The sequence below is a fragment of the Trichomycterus rosablanca genome, chromosome 4 (assembly GCF_030014385.1).
Source record: "Trichomycterus rosablanca isolate fTriRos1 chromosome 4, fTriRos1.hap1, whole genome shotgun sequence".
NCBI classification, from domain to species: domain Eukaryota; kingdom Metazoa; phylum Chordata; class Actinopteri; order Siluriformes; family Trichomycteridae; genus Trichomycterus; species Trichomycterus rosablanca.
Window position 1 is genome coordinate 39618763 of NC_085991.1, and position 24137 is coordinate 39642899.

At 37.6% G+C, this 24137-nt stretch overlaps 1 protein-coding gene across 1 annotated transcript in view; it reads right to left on the minus strand.

Moving 5' to 3' along the window:
* The window catches only part of efnb3b (ephrin-B3b), a 104492-nt gene that overhangs the window by 4593 nt on the left and 75762 nt on the right, over positions 1-24137 (minus strand). Inside the window, exons 3-4 of the mRNA XM_062993307.1 lie at positions 3814-3906; positions 667-729 (exon numbers count right to left, since the gene is read on the minus strand). Coding sequence (XP_062849377.1) covers positions 667-729; positions 3814-3906 — 156 coding nt within the window. The remainder of the gene's footprint in view (positions 1-666; positions 730-3813; positions 3907-24137) is intronic.

Below are 24137 nucleotides of genomic sequence, written 5' to 3' on the forward strand. Positions count from 1 at the left end.
GGGTTGTGAAGTATGATGTGAAAGCTCATACCAGCACTCTGCTGAAGCATTGCTTCCTTTATTAAAGTTGGTGCTTTCTTTAAGGGTCGAGACAGTAAGATGACATTATCGGTATACAATGCTAATTCAAGGCTCAAAATTTTTATTTGACAGATTATTAAAGTTGAACTTTATGTAGGGTAAGTGCAATGCAAAATCATTATCACAGTCAATTATTTTAATATAACCAGCATTTTGCTTGTAACCCAGTCTGAGCACAGCTTTATGGCTACAGTTATGGTTAATGTGCTCACATCTCATTACAGATGCAGTTTTTCTATCCAGCTACCACTTTTTATATACAAAAACACATACTAAGAGCTAAAGCGTTAACCATAAAGATGCACTGATCTGATAGTAAGTATGACCATATACATTTAGATTTTAAATATTCTTCTGGTTCACTAATGCATTTTACAAACATAAACCATCATGCACAGAAACATAGCACAGTAATTGATATAAAACTTGCTTGTCTTATTATGCTTGTATTTTTCACCAGTGTTTGCTTGGTTACTGTAACAATGACATTATTGGATCACAATCAGATATTAGCCAATATTCAGAACCTTGATATCAGTGTAGTATTACAAATACATAAATTGGATCAGGACATGATTAGTTTACCTGGACGTCTGTTGTGTCCCGTCTGTTCTGTTTTTCCTGACTTGGGGGGCAATCCATAAGGACCTGTTAAAAATACAAAGAAAAACCTATTTTTAAAAATAGGAATATAAAGCTAATGTTTTACCTTCATCACAGACCAGTCTGGACAGCTGGTTTCTAGCAGGCTAGCCAAACAGTACAAAGCAAAAAGTAATTGGGAAAAAAAACTGAAAAGGCAGTTCAACATGCTTCCGATCCGACTAAGAACACTAGATGTTAGATGCCGGCCTCTTTGTTATTTGCCAATTTTATTTACATAAAGTAACTAGATTATTATGTTATATATTTTAAAACATTCAACTACAATTAAAAAAAAAATTCCTAATAATGTAACTGATATAACTGAAACTTTTAACTCCAAAATAGACTATTTAAGCTATTATAAGCTTTATCTAGATGGCATATTAAGTTAGCGACCAGAGCTAATTGGATGCTGTGTACCACCTTGAGTCAGAGTACTAATGATCTCAAAGCTAGTGCACTTATTTGACGTACTATCTAGTACAGCTGTATGTAATATGGGACAGAGCCAAAAAAGGCAGCTGAAAGTGATCTGGTCTGGCCTAATATTTTTGAATGTCAGGAAAACATGGGGAAATTTTAATATGACCTTTGAGAGTTCCTTAGATGGCAAAGAAGACAAACAAATGGATCATCGATCAAGTCAAACCTGGACTGGAAGTCCAGATAGCCAAACTAAGGCTGTCTGATTTTGGACACATTATGAGAAGAACCAATTAATTGGAAAAGACAATAATGCTTGGAAGAGTTGAAGGTAAAAGAGGAAAAGGACAACAACAAGATTGATGGATACAGTTAGAGAAGTAATGAACAAGCCATTAAAAAGCCTAAAGGAACATGCAGGAGACAACATGTTTTGAATGAACACTATTCATAATGTCACCAGTAGTCAGAATTGACTTAATAATAATATTAATAATAATAATAATAATATAAATAAAAAGAAGAAACTAACTTAGCTACATCTACATATTTCATTTTAATGGTTAAAAACTACAATCTCATAATGCTGGACATATCAAAAGCTCTGTAAATTTAATTTTATGTGAGCTGAGGGAGCCACGCTTATGAATATGATGACAGCAACACATGCTTTAGATGCTAATCAAATTGTCTCAGTCTGAGCTTGTGGGCCACCGTCAGGTTTTTGTTATTTTCAGGAGACCATGCTCACGTTTGTGTGGTTGTGTGTGTTTATGTCTGTATGTACTGCGTATCTCATCAGAAATCTGCACCCGGCTTCTATTTAGATGACAAACAAAACAGATGTGACCTTTCAGCCGCAGAGCAGATAGAAAACAGGGCGAGAGAAAGAGATGGATGGAGGGATGTTTTAAAATGTGCTATGCAAAAAATGTCAAAAAATTGAAACAGAACTCAGAGAAGCACAAAAGCAGGTACTCGATAAGCCCCAGAGAGAATTCTGAAATGGAAAAAAGAGAGAGAGCAAAAGGAAGAAGTTCTGGTGTGTATTTTTTTGTTTTGTAATTTTGCGATGGTTAGAGTTGACAGTAGCTCAATACTGGAAACTTTCATGCACACACAACTGTTATGGCTAAAATGTTATGTCAACATGGCCAGGATTCGAAGCTACTGTCGAGGTAAACCAAGTTCACTAATACAGTCACCTCACAATGGAAATATTTGTGAATGGTAACATGTGCATGCATATAAATATTGTCTAGAAGTTATTATCCTGATCTAATGATTTACAAATCCAACATCTGTTACTGCGATTTTGACAGAGACTCTGCCTTGTGGCTTTTATCTTCTTATTGGGACCATATGATATGAACAAAAATCACATATTGCATTAATAACACTACAGTATTGCAAGTGTGCTATGCCTTGCAAGATATTAATACAAGTTATTACCTGTTATTAGTTACAGTTTACCTGAAAATGAAATAAAATATACAGTAGGAAAAGTCAGGGGATTTTTAAGGATGTAATGATCCGATGTTGATCAAGGGTATCGGGGTAAAACTGGCCTGAAACAGGGAATCTGTATCTAATTTGACATATTTTATGCTGTATATGTATAACAACAGTAATTATCCATATAAACACTGACACAAACAAATCTTGTGACTGTCGATTGTGTGGTATTAGATCTGTATCTGATATCAGCTGATACTTAGAAGTTTTAATATTATTATCAGTGGGACAAGAAATAAGTCACAAATAAAACACAGCAGCTTTAAATCATGCAATCATCTTACATGTGCATTAATATGACAAAATAGTGTTATTATTTTTGCGATTCTTATTTATTATTTTGCTAGATTTTGTAGTTTGTGTTTTACTTTTCTATATAATTTAGTTTAATTAAGCTTAAAAAACATCCCACTGTACTTGTACAGTGACAGTAAAGATATCCTATCCTGTCTTGTCCTGTCCTATCCTAGATCATATCCTATCCCCTATCCTATTCGAGATCCTATCCTAGATCCTAAATCCTATCCTATCCCATCCCCTGTCCCATTCCCTATCCTATCCTAGATCCCATCCTAGATTCTATTCTAGATCCTATCATAGATCCTATCCTAGATTTTATCCTATTCTAGATCCAAAATCCTATCCTATCCTAGATCCTATCCTAGATCCTATCCTAGATCCTATCCTAGATCCTATCATAGATCCTATCATAGATCCATCCCATCCCATCCCATCCCATCCCCTATCCTGTCTTAGATCCTATCCCATCCCCTATCTTATCATAGATCCTATCCTATTCTAGATCCTAAATCCTAAATCCTATCCTATCCTATCCCATCCCCTATCCTATCCTAGATCCTATCCTATTCTAGATCCTATTCTATCCTACTGTATATCTTATCATATCCTGGATCCTATCCTATCCTAGATCCTATCCAATTCTAGATCTTAGATCCTATCCTAGATCCTATCCTATCCTAGATCATATCCTATCCTATCCCAACCCCGATCATTATTTATTATTTTTACTATCAGGCAGATTTATCTACAGTACTTGTAATGTCAAGGACCTACTTCATATGCCAGAGTTTAAGCCATATTCTTGTCCTGGTGCTTGTAAGTGGCAAAAAAATGCATTTGTGTACTTACTTTGTCCAACTTTGAGTACCACCTTCATGCCCTCTGTGGCGCACACCCCTCCCCTCATGCTCTCCAAGCCTTGACGTGTACCATCCGATGTGGCTGAGGAAAGGAACAAAATACTGTGAATTAGCACATTAGCACATATATAACACCGCTCTTCTACAGGGTATTTGTCAGTATTTATTTTTTTTTTTTCTTATCTTTTGTTAAGAACGTAAAAAACATGATTAGCCATTAAATAACTTCATATAAAAATATCTAGCTAGTACATTTTTGGCTAAAGAAACATTTGAATATTTTATTCTCCGCTTTAGTTTGGTAGTAGATTTAAACAAACATTAAAACGGTTGATTAATTCACATGAATTCATGAGTGCATGCACATGAGCCCCCACAGGCAGTGTATTTTCTCCTGCTATAATGACACAACCCCCTACACACACACACACACACACACACACACACACACACACAAACACACACATTTGGTGGCACTGAGTCACTGTTCTCACATTTTAAATTCACACACAGTAATGCAAAAATGTTCAGCGCGTAGCTGCAGAACTCATACATGTCCTCATTTAGAGCGTCCCCAGAGGACATTTTACACCGTAATGCAACTGGTCTGGATTTTAGCAATCTCCATCCTTTCAAATGCGCACTCACTCATTTTTAAGTGGTCGTACCATTATGTTGAACTGAGCTAGCACAGGCCAGGTGTGGGCTGACCCTGGCTTTACCAGGCCTAGAAAATGAATAGATGGCTCTCAACCCACAGACTGTTACACAATGAGCTATGGACTGCATTTCTACACTATATGCCTTACTTCCCATTCGTGCATTGAAACTACATTACAACATTTTTAAAAGTATTAATGGAAATACATCTTATTGTACAGGCATTTGCAACAAGAATGTATATAAGTATTATTATATTTAGTAGATTCAAGTATATTCATATTTTTACAACATACCTAGACAGATTTTAATATATTTTCATTTAATTAAGGGTTGTAAGTGCCAGACCTGAACTATTGACAAGAAAGGGCACAGTCTGCCCTTGGTGCAGACTTCAATAAGCAGAGGCAAAAGAGAAAAAGCAAGAGTGTGTGTGCTTAAGCGAAAGGAGGAAATGTCTTCATATACGCATATAATATAGTTCTTATTTACTGAAGGCTGGAGAGATAAAGGATGAAATATGATGGCTGAAAGGCCAGACACACGTCCACTGTCTCGCACCTTAGCTCTTTATCAGAATTTTTTCCATTTGAGGAGAAATCATAAATCAGCCTTTTCACCTGCACGGCTGAGCTATAGCGGAGCATCTTAAATAGGGCCGGAGGGTGTCAACAAACAGGCATTCACACCTCTCTTCCTTTTTCTCCATCCTTCTATCACTCATTCTTTCTCATTCACACACTCGGCAAAGAAGAATAAAACGTGTGAACGCAGGACGGTAAAAAATACAGACAGCTTTCGGAATCCTGCACACACTTGAAGACATGATCGAAAGAGAATAGCAGACGGTTTAGAATATCACACGGAAAGGGTATTATATAAAGAACAAAGGGATGAATAAGACAGGCCAAGAGAGACTGTGAGACATCATCAGCAGTTGAGAAAGCATCATTTCCTCACAGAATCCTAGAGATTACAGGCTATTTTGATTCACCACAGCGGGGGCCACACATATGAAAGTGTACCTAAAAAAGTAATGCATAAAGGTAGTTCTAATGTGTCCGTATAAATGTTTTTGTTAGCTTTTTTGTTAGACCTCACCATATATAAGAGCATAGCTGTGTACATATTATATACACTAATCAGCCATAACATTAAAACCACCTCCTTGTTTCTACACACACTGTCCATTTTATCAGCTCCACTTACCATATAGAAGCACTTTGTAGTTCTACAATTACTGACTGTAGTCCATCTATTTCTTTACAAACTTTTTTAGCCTGCTTTGACCCTGTTCTTCAATATTCAGGACCCCTACAGGACCACCACAGAGCAGGTATTACTTAGGTGGTGGATGATTCTCAGCACTGCAGTGACAATGACATGGTGGTGGTGTGTTAGTGTGTGTTGTGCTGGTATGAGTGGATCAGACACAGCAGCGCTGCTGGAGTTTTTAAATACTGTGTGCACTCACTGTCCACTCTATTAGCCACTCCTACCTAGTTGGTCCACCTTGTAGATGTAAAGTCAGAGACGACTGCTCATCTATTGCTGCTGTTTGAGTTGGTCATCTTCTAGACCTTCATCAGTGGTCACAGGACGCTGCCCACGGGGCGCTGCTGGCTGGATATTTTTGGTTGGTGGATTATTCTCAGTCCAGCAGTGACAGTGAGGTGTTTAAAAACTCCATCAGTGCTGCTGTGTCTGATCCACTCATGCCAGCACAACACAAACTAACACACCACCACCACTGCAGTGCTGAGAATGATCCACCACCTAAATAACACCTACTCTGTAGTGGTCCTGGGAGAGTCCTGACCATTGAAGAACAGCATGAAAGGGGGCTAACAAAGCATGTAGAGAAACAGATGGACTACAGTCAGTAATTGTAGAACTACAAAGTGCTCCTATATGGTAAGTGGAGCTGATGAAATGGAATAGTATAGAAACAAGGAGGTGGTTTTAATGTTATGGCTGATCAGTGTATATTGTCTACAATCTTGAACAGCACAGATTTACACATTCATAACAAACAATTAACAGTCGTTTTCTGTAAAAATAATAAAAGTTATATTAATAATAATCTGCACTTGAAGCCTGTATGTCTGACTGAAGTCACATGTTTGATTAGGTTACTCTCTCAGCTACAGTATGTTCATGAGTCTACAACGTTAATACACATTTCATAATGTCAACAGTAATTATCATGCCCCAATAATTTAGGCGAGCAGTCATATTTATCAAGCGTGAAAAAATTGTTTGGACCCTGGGTGTATTTGATAAGGGAATTATCAGCCGGTTAGCAAATGGTATGTTTAAACAAAATAGCTCTTTTAATTGATACAGCTGCATTTTAAACTACAACAGTAAATGTGTCAAATCAGTGCATCAATATGTGAGTCAGCGGTGTCTATACTATACTATGTAATGCAGTAGTGGGTTTGTGCTTAACAAACTTAATTAAAACAAATGTTTTAAATGACAGTAAAATCAAGAATGTTTGAATTGTTTATTCTCCTTAACAAAGAAAAGATTTCCAATGTTTTATTGACCAAGTAATTTGGATTTTGTAAATATAAACTAATTTAGTATTTAAAACATGCAATGCATTCAGAAAAGTTGGGCCATAGGCATGTTTACCACTGAATTACTGCACAGTTCCAATAAAATACCCTTTTTAATTGTTTGGTAACTGAAGACACTAATTGTTGCAGTATTGCAAGTGGAATTTCTGCCCATTCTTGCTTAATACAAGACTTCACCAGTGGTCTGATTCTGCTTTTCATGCTGTAACATACATTTTCAATAGTAGTCAGATCTACTGAGACAGTGGTAGCTTAGGTTAGTGGACAAAGCTTTGAAAAGATTGTGAGCTCAAATCCCATCTCTGCCATGCAGTCACTGTTGGGCCCTTGAACAAGGCCATTAACCCTGTACAATGGCTGACCCAGCACTCTGACCCCACCTTCAGAGGGGCAGAGACCTGATGCTGTCTTGCTAAAATAACTATGTACCTACCACTGGTGTGTAGGAACAGAGTTCTATACTGAAATCCAGGGCTGAAATCTAGTAACCATAACTGAGCAGAACTAGGAAGCCAGCCAACCACAGGTACAAAATCAGGTCAGAGGCCCACAGGAGACACAGGGTCAGCCTACAAAAAGTTTTACATATATATTCTCCATGACCTTTTCTTTTTACTAGTTACTTCTAATTTCCAATCTCCCCCAAAATATGTGCACACAAGAATACACATATATACGCATAATTCATTTCACACGTCATATGTGACCCATAATACATAAGACTCATAATGATCCATGAATAATGGTCCATCATTCAAAATTCCACCTGGAATAGTCCCTTGTTTACCCTTACAATTTAATTCCCTCAACGTCAGCAAAGTTCCTCCACAGTTGTTTGCGCCTCTGTAAATCAGAAGCTGTCCGGGCGCCAAGGTCATAAAACCGCAAACAAGCTAGTAACAACACCACTCTAGCCTTCCTGCCATGTCTAAAACATAACGGCAACAACAACAAAATAAGCAGCACCATGCTGCTTTAATTAAACGTGAATGTAATCGAGTACATTTGTTTTCTATTTTTAAAAGATGAAAGATTTTTGTTTGCAGCTCTGTAAGTTCAGCGTACTGTTTCTCAAGGTCTCAAGAGTGTTTTGGTCATCAGTGGCATGAAGAAACTTCTCATTTTGATAAACAAAGACATAATGGAGCATCAATCTTTTAAAAACTACTATTTTAAGGTTTCATGACCATGTTAAATCGGACAGCCGGGGTTATTTAATGAGCCAAGGACATCAGTGACGTTACTAATGTAGCACTTTCCACAAGGTTGTACTGTACTTTCATTTTCACTGATAAAAATGTGATGAATAATCAGCTTTTGCTCTAGCTCTCATCGAAGTGTGACTGAGTTCAGTTTTACATAACCGTTTTGGATAAACGTCTGACTGGCAACCACAGGGTTGCTCAACTTTCAAGCATACAAAGTAAAGGTAGGAAATAATTGGAAAAAATTTATAGATGCAGGAAAAGCTGGGGTAACAAAACACTGATTGCTCTCGACAGGCTGTTGTTGACATGTCTGATAGGAAGAACTTATGCATGAAGAAAGAAGAGAAAATGAAATTGGTAAAAGAAATATAAAAGGCAACAGGCCCCCCCCCGGTGCTGGTTATTTGTGGAGCAACTGTTTCTTCAGTGTACAACAAAAAGTGAAGGAAAACGCAGGAGGAAAAATAGAGTGATAAATAAGGGAAACGAGTTTTGGCAGCTTGTTTGTAGTGTTTAGGTTAAAAATGGAAGGGGGGTGGAAGGGAAAAAAGCCAGAAGGAGGAGGATGAAAATGTGAGTTGAAAGAAAAAAAAAGAGAGGGAAGGAGTAGGGCTAAGTAACAGAGGTGATGATAAACAGTAATGTTAAAATTTAGAGAAACTGGGAGGACATGAGCTCCGATAGAATGTCGTTTCCCATAAAAAGCAAAAGTGAAAATGAGGTAAGGAGATGAGTGGAGGAAAAAGCTGCACTGATGAAATATGAGCACATTTAGTCCCATTTGGAAAGCACTACCAGTCAACCAACATACAAAATTATACATTTACTAAGTGCACCTCCATGTGTTTGTGTTTCTTACAGATGCACAAGGTTTTTCCAGGTCACCAACACCCACTAAAGAAAACGTGTAGTCCAACACCACAGTAACACTCATGTGATCTAAATGTAATACAAACGCTACCCACCAACACCCTGACATTTCTTATTTTACACCCATCTTTACCAAGAGTGCCAATAATTCTAAAGCTAACTCTACATTACAGGCCTATTGCTGTAAAAAGCATAAAATAAAATGGTATGTTTTATTAGAGTGTGAAGTGGCATTGGCAGACAGAGTGATTGATCATTTCAGTCACTAAAATTAAAATGACTAAATCTGATTACAGAACTAAAATGTATAAAAAACAAACAATTAGTAATTTATTCATTCATTCATTGTGTTTACCCTATTCGGCATCATTGGTGGGTACAATTCACCAGGCAAAAGACAGGAAACACCACAGACAGATCGCCAGTCCATTACAGGGCAAAAGCACACACACCCACACCTAGGGTAATTGTAATATCTCCAATTAACCTGACAATTAACCAATGTCTTTGGACTGTGGGATGAAAACCAGAGCTCCACCTGGGAATTGAACCCAAGACCTTGTTGCTGTGAGCCACCTTCAAATAAAAAATAAAAATAAATAAATCCCAACAAATAATTTTTTAACAAAAATATTAAAACTTAGATACATGCTTTTCTACTTTTAGTTGTTCAAAGTGTGGGGGGTGGGGGGCGGGGTCACAAAGCAACATGGTTCCTGAGGTCCTGGGTGCGATCCTGGCTTCTGATCACTGTCTGTATGAACTTCATCCCAAACTTCTACTAAATCAGTTGATTTGTCCTGATTTTTTTCATCATGGTGGTTATACAAGTATGACATTTTTAACAGTGGGCATGTGAATAATTTAAGCTGCTTGAGTTGTATGACAGCTTGCATGACAACTCAAGCAGCTTAAATTATTCACATGCTTGCATGACAACTCAAGATCCAGATTTGTGGTGAAATGTTTGGCTTTACGGATATACCAATTTACCCTATGAGTCAAACAGCAAAACATGTATTCTTATTTTATTAATTAGCAATGTTTTCTTTATTATAGTAAACAGTCATCATTCTAGCAATGTTAGTCACATGACATTTGCAACTCTGGTTTTAGGTTATGATGTTTATAGAAAGTAAATCCCCCATAAAGTGAAAAGGGCAATTCCCAGGAACTGTACATTCTTTAATTAAATGATTCAAAGCTCGTTCTAACCACGCTCTCTTGTGCAGACAGTAGCATTTTGGGTAGCATTTTGGTGCCCGAGAATCTGAAAAAGTTCCAGATCAGGAAACAGCACCAGAATGTCAGCAGAAAATGTCTACAATGCATTTGGATGAAAAATTAAACAAAAACAAATTCGAAAGGTCATGCGTTGTCAGTGCTGAAACGAATGAACTATCAAATAAAGAGAAAGTAAAATTGGAAGATGTCCCACTATGTAAGATTAATGGAATTGATTTGACTTCGCTGTTGACACTTTGATAACACATAACAGAGACGATCACAAGGGTGAAAGCTCTTACTGCGCTGAACTGTTTATACGAGCGCTGCAGATGTTGCAATGTGTCTGTGCTAACCCCACAGTAAGTGTGTGAGACCTAACATAAGTCATAATGCGACTCGATTGAATGCACATGTTCAGCTCGTATCTCAATAACTTCAAACAGAAACATAACTCAAAACACGTCTGTGAATGCGCCGCATCTGTGGATAGAAACGTCCAGCAAAAATGTGTGTGCAGGAGCGTCGGTGTAAATCTTAGTTTGTGGATGTGTTTGAGTATGTATGATGTGTTAGTGTGTGTATGTGTGTTTGGTTTTTTATCATAAATCTACAGAACCATGGTACAAATCATGCTCATCAGAAAAGGCCAAAGGGTGTTTTGGCATGGATATTTTTCAAACACACAAAGTACTAGAACTTTTGCTGGCAGGAACCTGGAATCATGTATTTTCCAACAACTGTATCATCGAGTTTGGTTCCAACAGAACATTATGGTTTGATGCCACAGTAACACTCATGTGATCTAAATGTAAAACATAACCTACCCAATTTCCACCCACATCTTGACATTTCTTTTTTTTTTTTTACCCATCTGTACCAAGAGTGCCAATAATTCTGAATCTAACTGTACAATACAGGCACATTGCCCATTACTAAAAAGCATAAAACTTTATTAGTGTGGAAATGATGTTGGCAGAATAGAGTAAGAGTTCATTCCAGTCACAAAAATTAAAATGACTAAATTTGGCATCTAAACTATAATATATAAGAAGTTAACAATTATATAACCAAATATACAAAAATATCACAACTAAGATACATGCTTTTCTCTTTTTAGTTGCTCAAAGTCGTAAAGCAACATGGTTCCCAAGCCCCTGGATGTGACCCTCGCTTCTGGTCATGGTCTGTGTGTGTTTCATCCCAAACTGCTATTAAATCAATTAAACTATCAGTTACTATTAAATCAGTAGAACTTTTGCTACCAGGAAATGGGAATCATGAATTTTTAATTAACATCTGTACCATCCAACTTAGTACCAAAGATTTCTGTTCTTGTTTGGTTCCAACAGGACGTAATAATTCAGCTAGTACCACTTTTATTGCTGTAGAGCCCTGAGTTACAGTGAGACTCCTGTAAAACAGCTGTCGAAAAAAATATATTGTTATTTTTTATATATATATATATATACACTGATCAACCATAAAATTAAAACCACTTCCTTGTTTCTACACTCACTGTCCATTTTATCAGCTCCACTTACCATATAGAAGCACTTTGTAGTTCTACAATTACTGACTGTAGTCCATCTGTTTCTCTGCATGCTTTGTTAGCCCACTTTCATACTGTTCTTCAATGGTCAGGACCACTACAGAGTAGGTATTATTTGGGTGGTGGATCATTCTCAGCACTGCAGTGACACTGACATGGTGCTGGTATGAGTGGATCAGACACAGCAGCGCTGCTGGAGTTTTTAAACACCTCACTGTCCCTGCTGGACTGAAAATAGTCCACCAACCAAAAATATATCTAGCCAACAGCGCCCTGTGGGCAGCGTCCTGTGACCACTGATGAAGGTCTAGAAGATGACCAACTCAAACAGCAGCAATAGATGAGCGATCGTCTCTGACTTTACATCTACAAGGTGGACCAATCAGGTAGGAGTGTCTAATAGAGTAGACAGTGAGTGGACACGGTATTTAAAAACTCCATCAGCGCTGCTGTGTCTGATCCACTCATACCAGCACAACACACACTAACACACCACCACCATGTCATTGTAACTGCAGTGCTGAGAATGATCACCACCCAAATAATACCTGCTCTGTGGTGGTCCTCTGGGGGTCCTGACCATTGAAGAACAGCATGAAAGTGGGCTAAAAAAGTATGCAGAGAAACAGATGGACTACAGTCAGTAATTGTAGAACTAAAAAGTGCTTCTATATGGTAAGTGGAGCTGATAAATAGACAGTGAGTGTAGAAACAAAGAGGTGGTTTTAATGTTATGGCTGATCGGTGTATAGGCTCACAGATGCCCGGTAAAGGAATAGTATACTAGACAAGTCTTTCCTTTCATAAAACTAAACAAACCAGATTGGCATTTGATGTTAAAAATTTCCAGACAAAATGAATGTGCCACATTTTGCTATAACAGTTACTGTTAAACCTTTAGTTAGTAATTACACTAATATGAACTGAATGCTAAGAAACATGCAGCTACTTATTCACATCAGCACTTTAAATGTTCCAGTTGTCTCTTAAATTGGTGGAAAATAACCTAGAGCCCCATCTATTGCTAAAACCTGTTTGGAGCATTTCTTGTTTTTGAGTGTTCAGTATAAAAACATCCTGTGTGTAAAAATGTTACTGCCTTACAAGTAATCAAAGAAAGCTAAGACAGAACTTTGTTGGTTCCCATGAGAAAAACTGCTTCGTCACACAGAAAAGACTTTATTTGAAATCCGAAAGGTTTATGTTTAGATACTGTGGTTCAACTTAGGCTTCAGTTTGTGAGGCGGCAGAGTAAAATGAGAAACCGACAAAAAAAATGCAAGGCTGTTGTGTGTTGAACTGCACATGTGTGAGTTATGGTGTGTTTTTTTCTCTCAGGCCAAACTGGGAGAACTGTTCTCCCACTCACCTCGGCCCACTATTTATATCTTTGGCTCTTGCTTCGTATTTCCTCCGACCAAAAAGTCTTTATAAATCACATTCAGCACCTTCATAAAAATGATATAAGCTATCGACGAAGGCTTCGTACGCAATTAAGAGATTGAGGACAGCTGGAGGAGAGCGAAAGAGCAAGTGAGAGAAACACAGAAAGAGAGATAAACAGCCTTTAAAGTACATGAGGGGAAAAGAACAAGAGCGGAGAAGTGGTTATTAACAACACTTGGAGGCAACACAAATCTTAATGTTCCTTCATAAACATGCAAAAAAATGGCTGCTGTGTGACCCTAAAAGAAGAAGTTTAACGACAAAGAAGAGCTGTTGTGGAAACTGCCCGCGCAAATGTGTAATGACTTGCAGCATGAAGGGACCTGGTGACTCTGATGCTGACGGTACTTAACGTAATGCGGCTCAGTTCAGAGGAGCTTGTGTCGAGATTTGTCAGTTTATGACAGAGCTAAAGATGAAGGTGTGTAGTCGGAGTGAGAAAAAAACAGAATTAGTTTTCTGCAGAGGATGCTGGAGTAGTTGTACACCTCAAGTACTGTTTGGTATGTTAGTAAGATAGGCATCTATCTAGAGAACATACAATTCAAATCACAGTCCACAGCATCAGGTTTACAGTTCAGGATCAAGAATTATTATATTATGTATTTATTAGGATTTCAACATCAGGTTTTACACACTTTGGTTACATTAATGACAGAAATGGTAGTTACCATGAGGGTAGTAACCCTCAATTTCTTAGACTGTAAACTGTCACATTACTGTAAGTCGCTTTGAATAAAGGCGTCTGCTAAATGCAAAAAATGTCAATACACAAGACTCATCAGTTCACAAGTTTAATGTCAAACAGTTATGGACAATTTTGTATCTCCAATTTACCTCACTTGCATGTTTTTGGACTGTGGGAGGCAATCGGAGCTCCTGGAGGAAACCCACACAGACACGGGGAGAACATGCAAACTCCACACAGAAAGGACCCGGACCGCCCTTCCTGGGGATATAATAATATAATTATTATATTAAGATTAAAAATGTGTTTAAAACTATTATCAATAAAAAAAAACAATACTGTAACCCTACATTTAGACTGGCAGTAATGTGACTCTAATTTTCAATTAGAGCTGGCGATTTCCGGGAACAAGATGTGGAACAAACGTTGTCGACACAAAAAAATTGAGCAATGTTTAACGTTATGCAAATTAGAAGCGAAACAATGTGGTGATTATCAGTAGGAATTGAGCATTGAGCAGAGCTGTACTCACATGAAACGGTACATTTCGTTTTTGATTCCTAGATAATAGTTCCTAGTAGAGATAAAAGAGAAACACATTGTCACGTTGTCAAACTTATGTAAATAGACGGCAGCGATCACAAAGAGCAAACAGAGTTTTCTTGTCATGTTGACTGCACAGACAGTGATGAACTGCGCAGGGATGAAATATGTCTGATTAGAGGTACAAACTGTGTGAGAAGTAATCCGATTTGTGATCAAATTATTTTTTCTATACACTCTGTAGATACTAGCCACTAAAGTACGCTGTACTTTCATGGCATTTGCTTTTTTTGGTTAAACCATGGAAACCAAATGGCCACAGGTGATGATGACACTGCTGGTGTAAAAACAGGGTGATGAGCGGTCAGCAATTAGGGCGACAAGAGACGAAAAGTCACTGCCAGTCTGAACATAGGGTTAAATGTATTTTCAGTTTGCTAGCTTAATAAATAGTTAATAACTCCCACTGTTTATCATTTATTCATTGATCTTCATTGACTGCCCTGATGCCATCCAGAAATGCTAGACAGAAGGCAGGAACAAACCCAGACCAGCATGCCAAACCATTGCATCAAAAAGTACACTCACTCACACCTTGGGAGAAATTTCATTTAGCCAATACATCAAATACATTTTTATTCATTTTAAGAGGTGGGAGGAAATCAGGGGAACCAAAAAAAATCCACACAGACACTAAATTCCTTACAGATAATGATCAGTGGTCTGGACTGAACCCAGGTTTAAAGACTCCCACACTACCTGCTGCATGAGGACATGTAAGGTCATATTGGGTTCAAAGCTAATTAGAGAAAGCATCACACTCTTCAGTTTTACTCTCTTACAGGGAGAACATGACAAAATGTATACAGTCAATACCTAAAGGGTTGGATTGAAGCCAGGTCCCAGACCTCCAGGCCCACAATTATCTGGCATATTCAATCATTTAGATGGGTAAATAATTTAATGCCCCATAAATGTGAGAAAGTTAGTGAATGTCTGTGTTGGCCAACAATGTATTGGTGCCAAGTACAAGATGCACTCCTGCCCTGCGCTGAGTGTTTCTATCAACAAAACAATTCAGAATTTGGCCCCATTGAGTTGGCATCTCTAAGTGCACCTTATGCCTAGCAGTTATTTGAGTGAATGCCATTTGAGATTTAGTCACAGTAAAAGAAATGTAAGGCGTAATGTAAGTAAATAAACGTACATTTTAAAGGGGAAAAATTATTGGAACATTTCATTCAAAAAGCTATTAATGTAACAAAAATGTATCATTTTGCTAGCTGTCTTTCCTTCTCTGATGTGTAGGAGTGTGGGAGTCAGAGTAAAGGGTTGTCTAGGCGTGAGAGGCTAGACTAAATCACACGAGAGTGTATGACCGAGTACAGTTTTGGGAGTGTGAACTTGTGTGCGTTGTGTGTCCAGAACAGCTAAAGTAGCCTCCTGTGGTACGTCTGAGTATATCACGCTGACAGTTCTGGCGCTGATGCATTAATGTGCCTCATAATAATTACAAATGAGAATATGCATAGTTGCACACACCCAAACACAGCCAAATCAAAAGCAGACGTCTATTCTTTGCACTAGCGTACGCACATGCGCCGCAATGAGCTCGGTGACTCGGCTTGCGTGCTGCTCATCACCTTGATCTGCCCATGGCGCATCGTGACATTTCCATTCTCAGCAACTTCTATACTTTCCAGCACGATTAATATCATCCTCTTTCATCGCTCATCTCACTCTGTCTCTTCATATTTTCTCTAGTTTACCATCCAGTGTTGAGGCACAGACCCCAGGGCATCACTAAGTTGCCAGATCCTCCACTGAGAGACCTGGCTGTAGGCACACAACCAATTCCAAAACAAATCTTTGCTGCATCAAATGACATACCAACATACATTTTTAGACCAATTGAGAAATATGCAGACTGCTGAAATGTTTCTACATAATTGGCAACATATTTAAAATGATGTATGGTACAAGGTGCCAATAATGTACCACTGTGCTCCTGATTTTTCTTTCAGATCTGCCTAACAATTTTCCTAGCCAAGGTAACGCAGTGCCAGTTGCAGGGTAAATCACAGGTGTTATAATTAAAATGAATTACTTGGATGGGAAGAAATATGCGGGGTTTTTTTTGGATGCAACGGGTGGAAGATTTAGCCAAAACAGTGGTAAAGGTTTATATCAGCATATAACACTTTTTTTTATGTAGAAGAATGGCAGAAAAGGTTGCTCATGTTTTATTTATCTGCTTAAAATGATCAACAGTGGACTTAGACCCCTTGATTTTTTGCATGGATATTTAAAATGACTCAATCTACACTCAATCACATATAAGTGAAAACGTTTAATTATTATTATTATTTTAATGTTGCTGTATTTGGCTGTATTTATCCATCTTTCCATTATCACCAGTCTACCACTGAGAAGAATCCCCATACCATGGTGCTGCCACCACCATGTTTCACTGTAGTATTAATAAAATTAATCAGGCAATGTTCACTGTCTGTAGTTTATACACATAAATAGTTAAGCACATATATCCCTAGACAGTTCCTTTGAATGTATGGCTTGTTTTTAGTCATAACAGTGCAGTTTAAATTGTGGGAACTTATGGACCCAAGTGTGTCTTTCAAACCTACGTCTAATCAGTTTAAATTGCAACAGGCGGACTTTAAGTGAGTTATAAACACATCTCAAGAAAGCTAATGGACACATTTATATTATCACAGCTTTTACCTTGCTGGACTGGTGGCTGTCTGGTGATACAAAACACCCAGAGGGTGGGTGGGAAATGGTATGTGTTAAACTGGTAAAAAAAACTGTGTTCCTTTTTCATTAAAATGCCACCAAAACAACTATACATGCATTTTAATGCACATTTATGACAGCCCAGAATAGAAGGTCCCCATGAGACTCCAGTCTCTTCATATCAGCAAAGTAAGCACATCACCACCTGTAATTCTTAATTGAATTAAATTAAATTAAATTAAATTAAATTGTAATGTCTGTAATTCTTCATTTAACTTGGCCATAGAAGCCTTCAGAAAGTGAGCCTGATCATTTTGATTACTGTCAGTCTAAAATTGTTGTACAATTTCTTATAATTGCGGCATTTAGCAGACGCTCTTATCTAAAGCGATTTACAATTATGACTTAATACGACTCAATTTAACCAATTGAGGATTAAAGGCCTTGCTCTAGAGCCCAACAGTGGCAACTTGGCAGTGGTGGGGCTTGAGCCAATGCTAGTCCAATGCGTTAACCACTGAGCCACCACTTTTATATCCATATGTAACACAAATATGAAAATGGGATTAATTAGAACTATGCAGGAGGGAAAGAAAAGGCAGACAGAAAGGTTTTGTTTATATAACTATACATAAGTGTGTGTGTGTGTGTGTGTGTGTGTGTGTGTGTGTGTGTGTGTGTGTGTGTATGGGCAGCATGAGCGACTGGAGGCCTGCCAGGCTGGGTGCTAAGCCATGAGGAAAGCCGTTAACCTGTCTGCCCCTGTAATCGTCTCAACTTCAACAAACGCTCCACCGCCATTCACTCTGTCAATCACAACAACAACACAACACAAACAAACAACCCACACGGCCAGAGCAGGTGTCCGGTGCCTTACATGGGTCAAACAAAAACAAGATTTAAAGAGATAAGGATGAGTCTGAGGATCTGACAAAAGTTTTATCCTGTTCTCTCATTATTTGAAGTGATTCTGTTATTTTCCATCGGGTGGTTTAAGCTAAAAATAAAGAGATCAACAAAACAAGCCACTTCTGCACATCGCCTACGGATGTCAGCCTTTTCTCAACCACTTTATTTCATAAGCGCTTTCTGAGTTTCTGAGTGAACAGATTGTTGTGCTGTGAACAGGAATAATACAACTGACACCGCAAACGATTGCTGTGGTGTTAATTAAAAATCTAATGGGTTACAAAATACACTCAGTAGTTATGCTAATTCGCTAAAGTCTACAGTATGAAATCGACCGCATGAAATTTCATTTCTAAATATTTAGAAAACCAGCTAATAAGAATTAACTATGAGGCTGACTGTGGTCCAAATGGGTTCAGCAGAGAGTTCCATATCCAGGATGGAAGAAAGTCCAAAATCAAAACTGTAATTATACGAGGAATTATACTGTAAGTGAGAACGGCAAGGAAGAAATTAAAGGAAAAAAGAATGAGAAATGTGGAAATGATCGAGAATGCATAAACGAGATTTTTATATTTCATTTCAATACAAACAGCAAGTTTTAAACGTTGGCTACAAGACAGCACAGTGACATGTATCTAATTTTGTGATTTATATAAACCAAGACAGAAAAAGACCATAATGCTAAAGATTTAAAACATAAAACTTTTCCTATTTTATAAAGCACATTCAGAGAGGATATTTCAGAAGGCAAAGGTGCAAAATTAGGTGTAACACCAGCCATAAGCAGACGAAGCAACACAAATGTATGAAGTATAAATTGATTTATATATACCAGGACAGAAAAAGACCATAATGCTAAAGATTTGAAACATAAAGTTTCCTTATGTTATTTCTTTTAAAATAAAGCACACTGTGAAAGGATACTTCAGAAGGAAGAGGTGCAAAATTTGGCATAACACCAGCATTAAGCAGACGAAGCAGTTGATGAACACGAGTAAATGAAGTATAAATTGATTTATATATACCAGGACAGAAAAAGACCATAATAATTTCCTTATTTTATTTATTTAAAAATAAAGCCCATTCTGAGAGGATACTTTAGAAGGCAAAGGTACAAAATTTGGCGTAACACCAGCATTAAGCAGACGAAGCAGTTGATAAACAAAAGTGTATGAAGTGTAAATTGATTTATATATACCAGGACAGAAAAAGACCATAATGCTAAAGATAAAAACATAAAAGTGTCCTTATTTTATTTACTTAAAAATAAAGCACAATCTGAGAGGATACTTTAGAAGGTAAAGGTGCAGAATTTGGCATAACACCAGCATTAAGCAGACTAAGCAGTTAATAAACACAAGTCTATGAAGTATAAATTGATTTATATATACCAGGAAAGATATATTTATTTTAAAAATAAAGCCCATTCTGAGAGGATACTTTGGAAGGCAAAGGTGCAAAATTTGGCATAACACCAGCATTACACAGCATTAAGAAGACAAAGAAGTTGATAAACACGAGTGTATGAAGTATTAATTGATTTATATATATCAGGACAGAAAAATATCCTAATACTAACAATAAAAACTAAAAAATACAAGTGTTCTTATTTTATTTATTTTAAAATAAAGCACATTCTGAGGATACTTTAGAAAGCAGAGGTGCTAAATTTGGCATAACACCAGCATTAAGCGGACCAAGCTGTTGATAAACACAAGTGTATGAAGTATTAATTCCAATTGCTACAGGAATTATCAGGCAAAAATAATGAAATTGTGAAATGGTGCATCCTGGTACATAACACTGTAAAGCTAGTGGTAACTCCACTAATGGTAATTACCCTTATTTTGAGAAGTTAGACAAGAAGAAAGATAAAATTAACAAGCAAGCAAATTAATACCATATGAACACATTAAACAATAATTATTTAAGTAAATACAATATGAGCTGTAGTGTTTTAAGATGACCAGTTCCCATAAGTGTTATGGACCCTCTCCTAAGAGTATGTTGTAGAAAAGCTTAACAGGGATGTGGATTTTGTTGAGGTAACGGACTGGGTTAACCGTCATCGCAGTGCTTTCATAACACCGGCGGGAACATGAGGGTCGCACAGGAACAAAATCCACTTAAAACCGGATCGAGGATAAACACAAACATGCTAAACTGAGTCTTTTTGTGTCTTTCAAGGTTGTTCATGTGCGTGTTTTTTATTCATCTCAGACGAGAGCGATTTTACTAAATCTAGAGTTTCACCTTGAGTAATGTGGTTTCAGTTCACTAGGGATGAATCAGATTTCCAATGATAAAATCTGGCAAGATACAAAATATGAATCTAGGAAGGTAAGACCTCTATTTTGTTTAGCAGTCGAAAAAGACTTTTATTTGTTTCCGTCTTGATTTATCTGGACAAAAGGTCATGATGTGATGGAATAGTCAGGTTAAACGTGTGTGTATAATAAACCAGTGTGTGCATGATTGTCTACAATTGGGTTTTCATGCACACAATATCCAAATCAGTTAAGGGAAAGCCTACATAGGTGAGTATGCCGTGCATAAGTGAGTGTATGTGTGAGTGTCTATAGTCCTACTTGAGTGAATGTTGTTCTTAGAGACAGTGGTATTCTAGTGGGTAAAGCTAAAGATGGCCAATTGGAAGGTTGTGGGTTTGAATCGTGGCTCTGCCAGGCAGCCACTGTTAAATCCCTCAGCTCCAAGGGTGGCGTACAATGGCTGCCCCTGCGCTCTGACCCCAGCTTCCAAACAAGCTGGGATATGCGAGTAAAGTATTTAATTGTACTGTACACATGTATATGTATATACGACAAATAAATGCATTCCATCTGCCCTAGATTATCCTTATCCTTGCTGCCTGAGTGAGGTCATTGGTATAGATACTGTGCATGAACATTTTGTTCACCAAGGTAATAGCAATGTACATGAACCTCTGAGGTACAAGAGTGTTCCTCAGGGTCCAATTAGGTATCTGAGCTGGGTCCTAAAAGTATACCACATTCACTTTACCAAGCAAAATGTATCTCTCTAGTGACAGGGCATGTAATGCTGAAAGGTACTGTCTGTTAGCTTTTTTGAGCTGTCAGTTTTTTTAAGAAGAAAACTGTGAAGGAGCAAGTGCAGGTCTGTGTGTGTCCTGTCTTACTTATATCAGTCACTGTACTGGAGGCATGTGGAAATGGGTCACTGGTGGCCATCGCTCTCTCTCTCTCTAGACTGTGCTCTTTGCTCGTACAAGCATGAATGTCTTTTTTATCCTTGCTATTTTCTTCTCCATCTGACAAATGTACAAAGTTAAAATGTGTTTCTCGACTCTGTAATGCCGAACATCTCTAGGCTTACACTCAGCTGAGAACACACACACACACAAACTCCTGTTCTTTTTAAGTTGGAGTCTTGTATACATTGGATTTTCAGTTACCATTTTCTTGTCTCTAGAGTCCATAATTATAGTCTACAGTCCATCTCCAGCCTTCAACTGACCCAAGCACACACACACACACACACACACACACACACACACACACACACACACACACACACTATAAACACACTGTGAGTCCTGTGCTTTTAAAGGTGTAGTCAGAAATATTTAGTGAGAAAAGTTGTCCACACATCAGGAGCTAACAATAAAATATAAGTTGATAAAGCAATTTGGTCTCTGTATCTGAACCAGGTTCTGTAAACAGGGCAACAACAAACAGAGGTGGCGGTCAATATTTAACCAGAGAGAGAAGGTGTTTTGCTTGGAGGTAAATTATGTTTGAACACGTAAATGGATATGAAAAAATCCAAGGGAGTGGCAGAATTTAATTGGTTGGTGAGTTTAAAACTTTAACTATGGTGGCTAAAACAGTCACTTTCTTCAACAAGATGGACTTTTTTATTAGATTTAAATTGTTGTACCTTGTTACTGCATTAAATCAATAATGACTTGGTAAAATTTTAACAAGACAATTATATTTTTACCAAATAATGGACAGCATTGTTTTTTTAACACAAACCAGAAGTCTGAGTGCTTTCCTAGATTTTCCTCACAATGTTATACATTTTGTTTGTTTGTTTATTAGGATTTTAACGTCATGTTGTACACTTTGGTTACAATTATGACAGGAACAGTAGTTACTCATTACACAAGGTTCATCAGTTCACACAAGGTTATATCGAACACAGTCATGTATCTCCAATTTACCTCACTTGCATGTTTTTGGACTGTGGGAGGAAACCGGAGCACCCCGAGTAAACCCACGCAGACATGGGGAGAACATGCAAACTCCACACAGAAAGGACCCAGACAGCCCCACCTGGGGATCGAACCCAGGACCTTCTTGCTGTGAGGCGACAGTGCTACCCACTCAGCCACTGTGCCGCCTAAATTTTTTACCATTTATTTAACTTATTAAATCAAACTTGAAAAAACATAGTAGGAAAATAAGCAGAACTTTGACAGTAATAATAGTTTTGACAGTAAATAAATGAGTTTTAGCCTTTGTTATTTGTAATATGTCATATACTATGTGTCACATCTATTATTCCTGAAATAACCATTCTGCTTTTCCCTCAAAGTATATATTAGTCCTGAGGGAAGCACTGATAAATGACAAATGGACTTAATTATAAAACATATATATATATATTTAAACTTAAAAATACCAACACCAACAGCACTGAATCTGTTGCATTCTGAATACGGATGTTAATGATTCACTAAAACCCACAAACAAGGCCTTGTTGGACTATTGCTGTCAGTTAAAAAGGTCATTCAAATGAATTTTCAAGAACTGACAGTTGATTTGAATTTAGAACAAAGATTCAGATGTAACACACACAGCAGCGTTGTGAGTGACTGACAGAGAGTCAGTGTTATGCTGGACTTTGCACACATGACAAACAGCGAAATTATTATGTTTTTAAATTATTTAAATCATATGCATCAATATGAAGTCACTTGTAAACAAATTATACTGAACTTAGCACGTTTGAATACCTGTATAACGACATTTTTTAACAAAAATAATTTAAACATTGTGATTCAAGCTCTAGTATAAAGACCGGAATCTGCTAACCTTTGTTAAATTAGTCATTGTTGTGACAGAACTTTAAGATACTGGTGCCATCTTTATTTGGTAAGCATTCTTATCTGTAATAAACTGTCAGTTGCATAAAATCAATGAAGTTGAATTAAATTTACATTATAAATGTTGAACTGACTCTAGAACCTTTGTGATACATTACTGTAGTGTTGTAGTTTTAATGTTAAGTTGTGTGTGTGTGTGTGTGTGTGTGTGTGTGTGTGTGTGTGTTTGTGTGTGTATTAGTTAATGCAGTCATTTATTCTCAGTAACCACTGGCAGTAGGTCCAGAGCTACCCAGCAACACTTGCTACCGCAAGAATGCATCCCAATTTCTTAAAGGCCTAAGTAGAACAATCCACCTTCTGCATGTTTTGGGAGGTGGAAGCAACCTAGAGAGAAACCCATATGGACGTGGAAAAAGCATGTCAAACTCCTCACAGACTAACTGGAGGCCAGAGTTTTTCTGTGTGACCACTCTGACCTCCCTAAGGAACCTTTCTGAGCTCATTTAAAATGAGTGTTTTGGAAGCTTGTGCTCGACCCAAATCCAGACAGAGAAGGATTTAGATCGGAGCATGTCACAATAATGAGTTCTCATTTGCATGTTCTCATTTTAAATGTGCTCAGTTTCCTTTTAAACTTCTCATACTCTGAATCTACATTGGTGGATGGTTATTTTATGGCTGTTCTAGGAAAATAAAATATGTACAGTGTATCACAAAAGTGAGTACACCCCTCACATTTCTGCAGATATTTAAGTATATATTTTCATGGGACAACACTG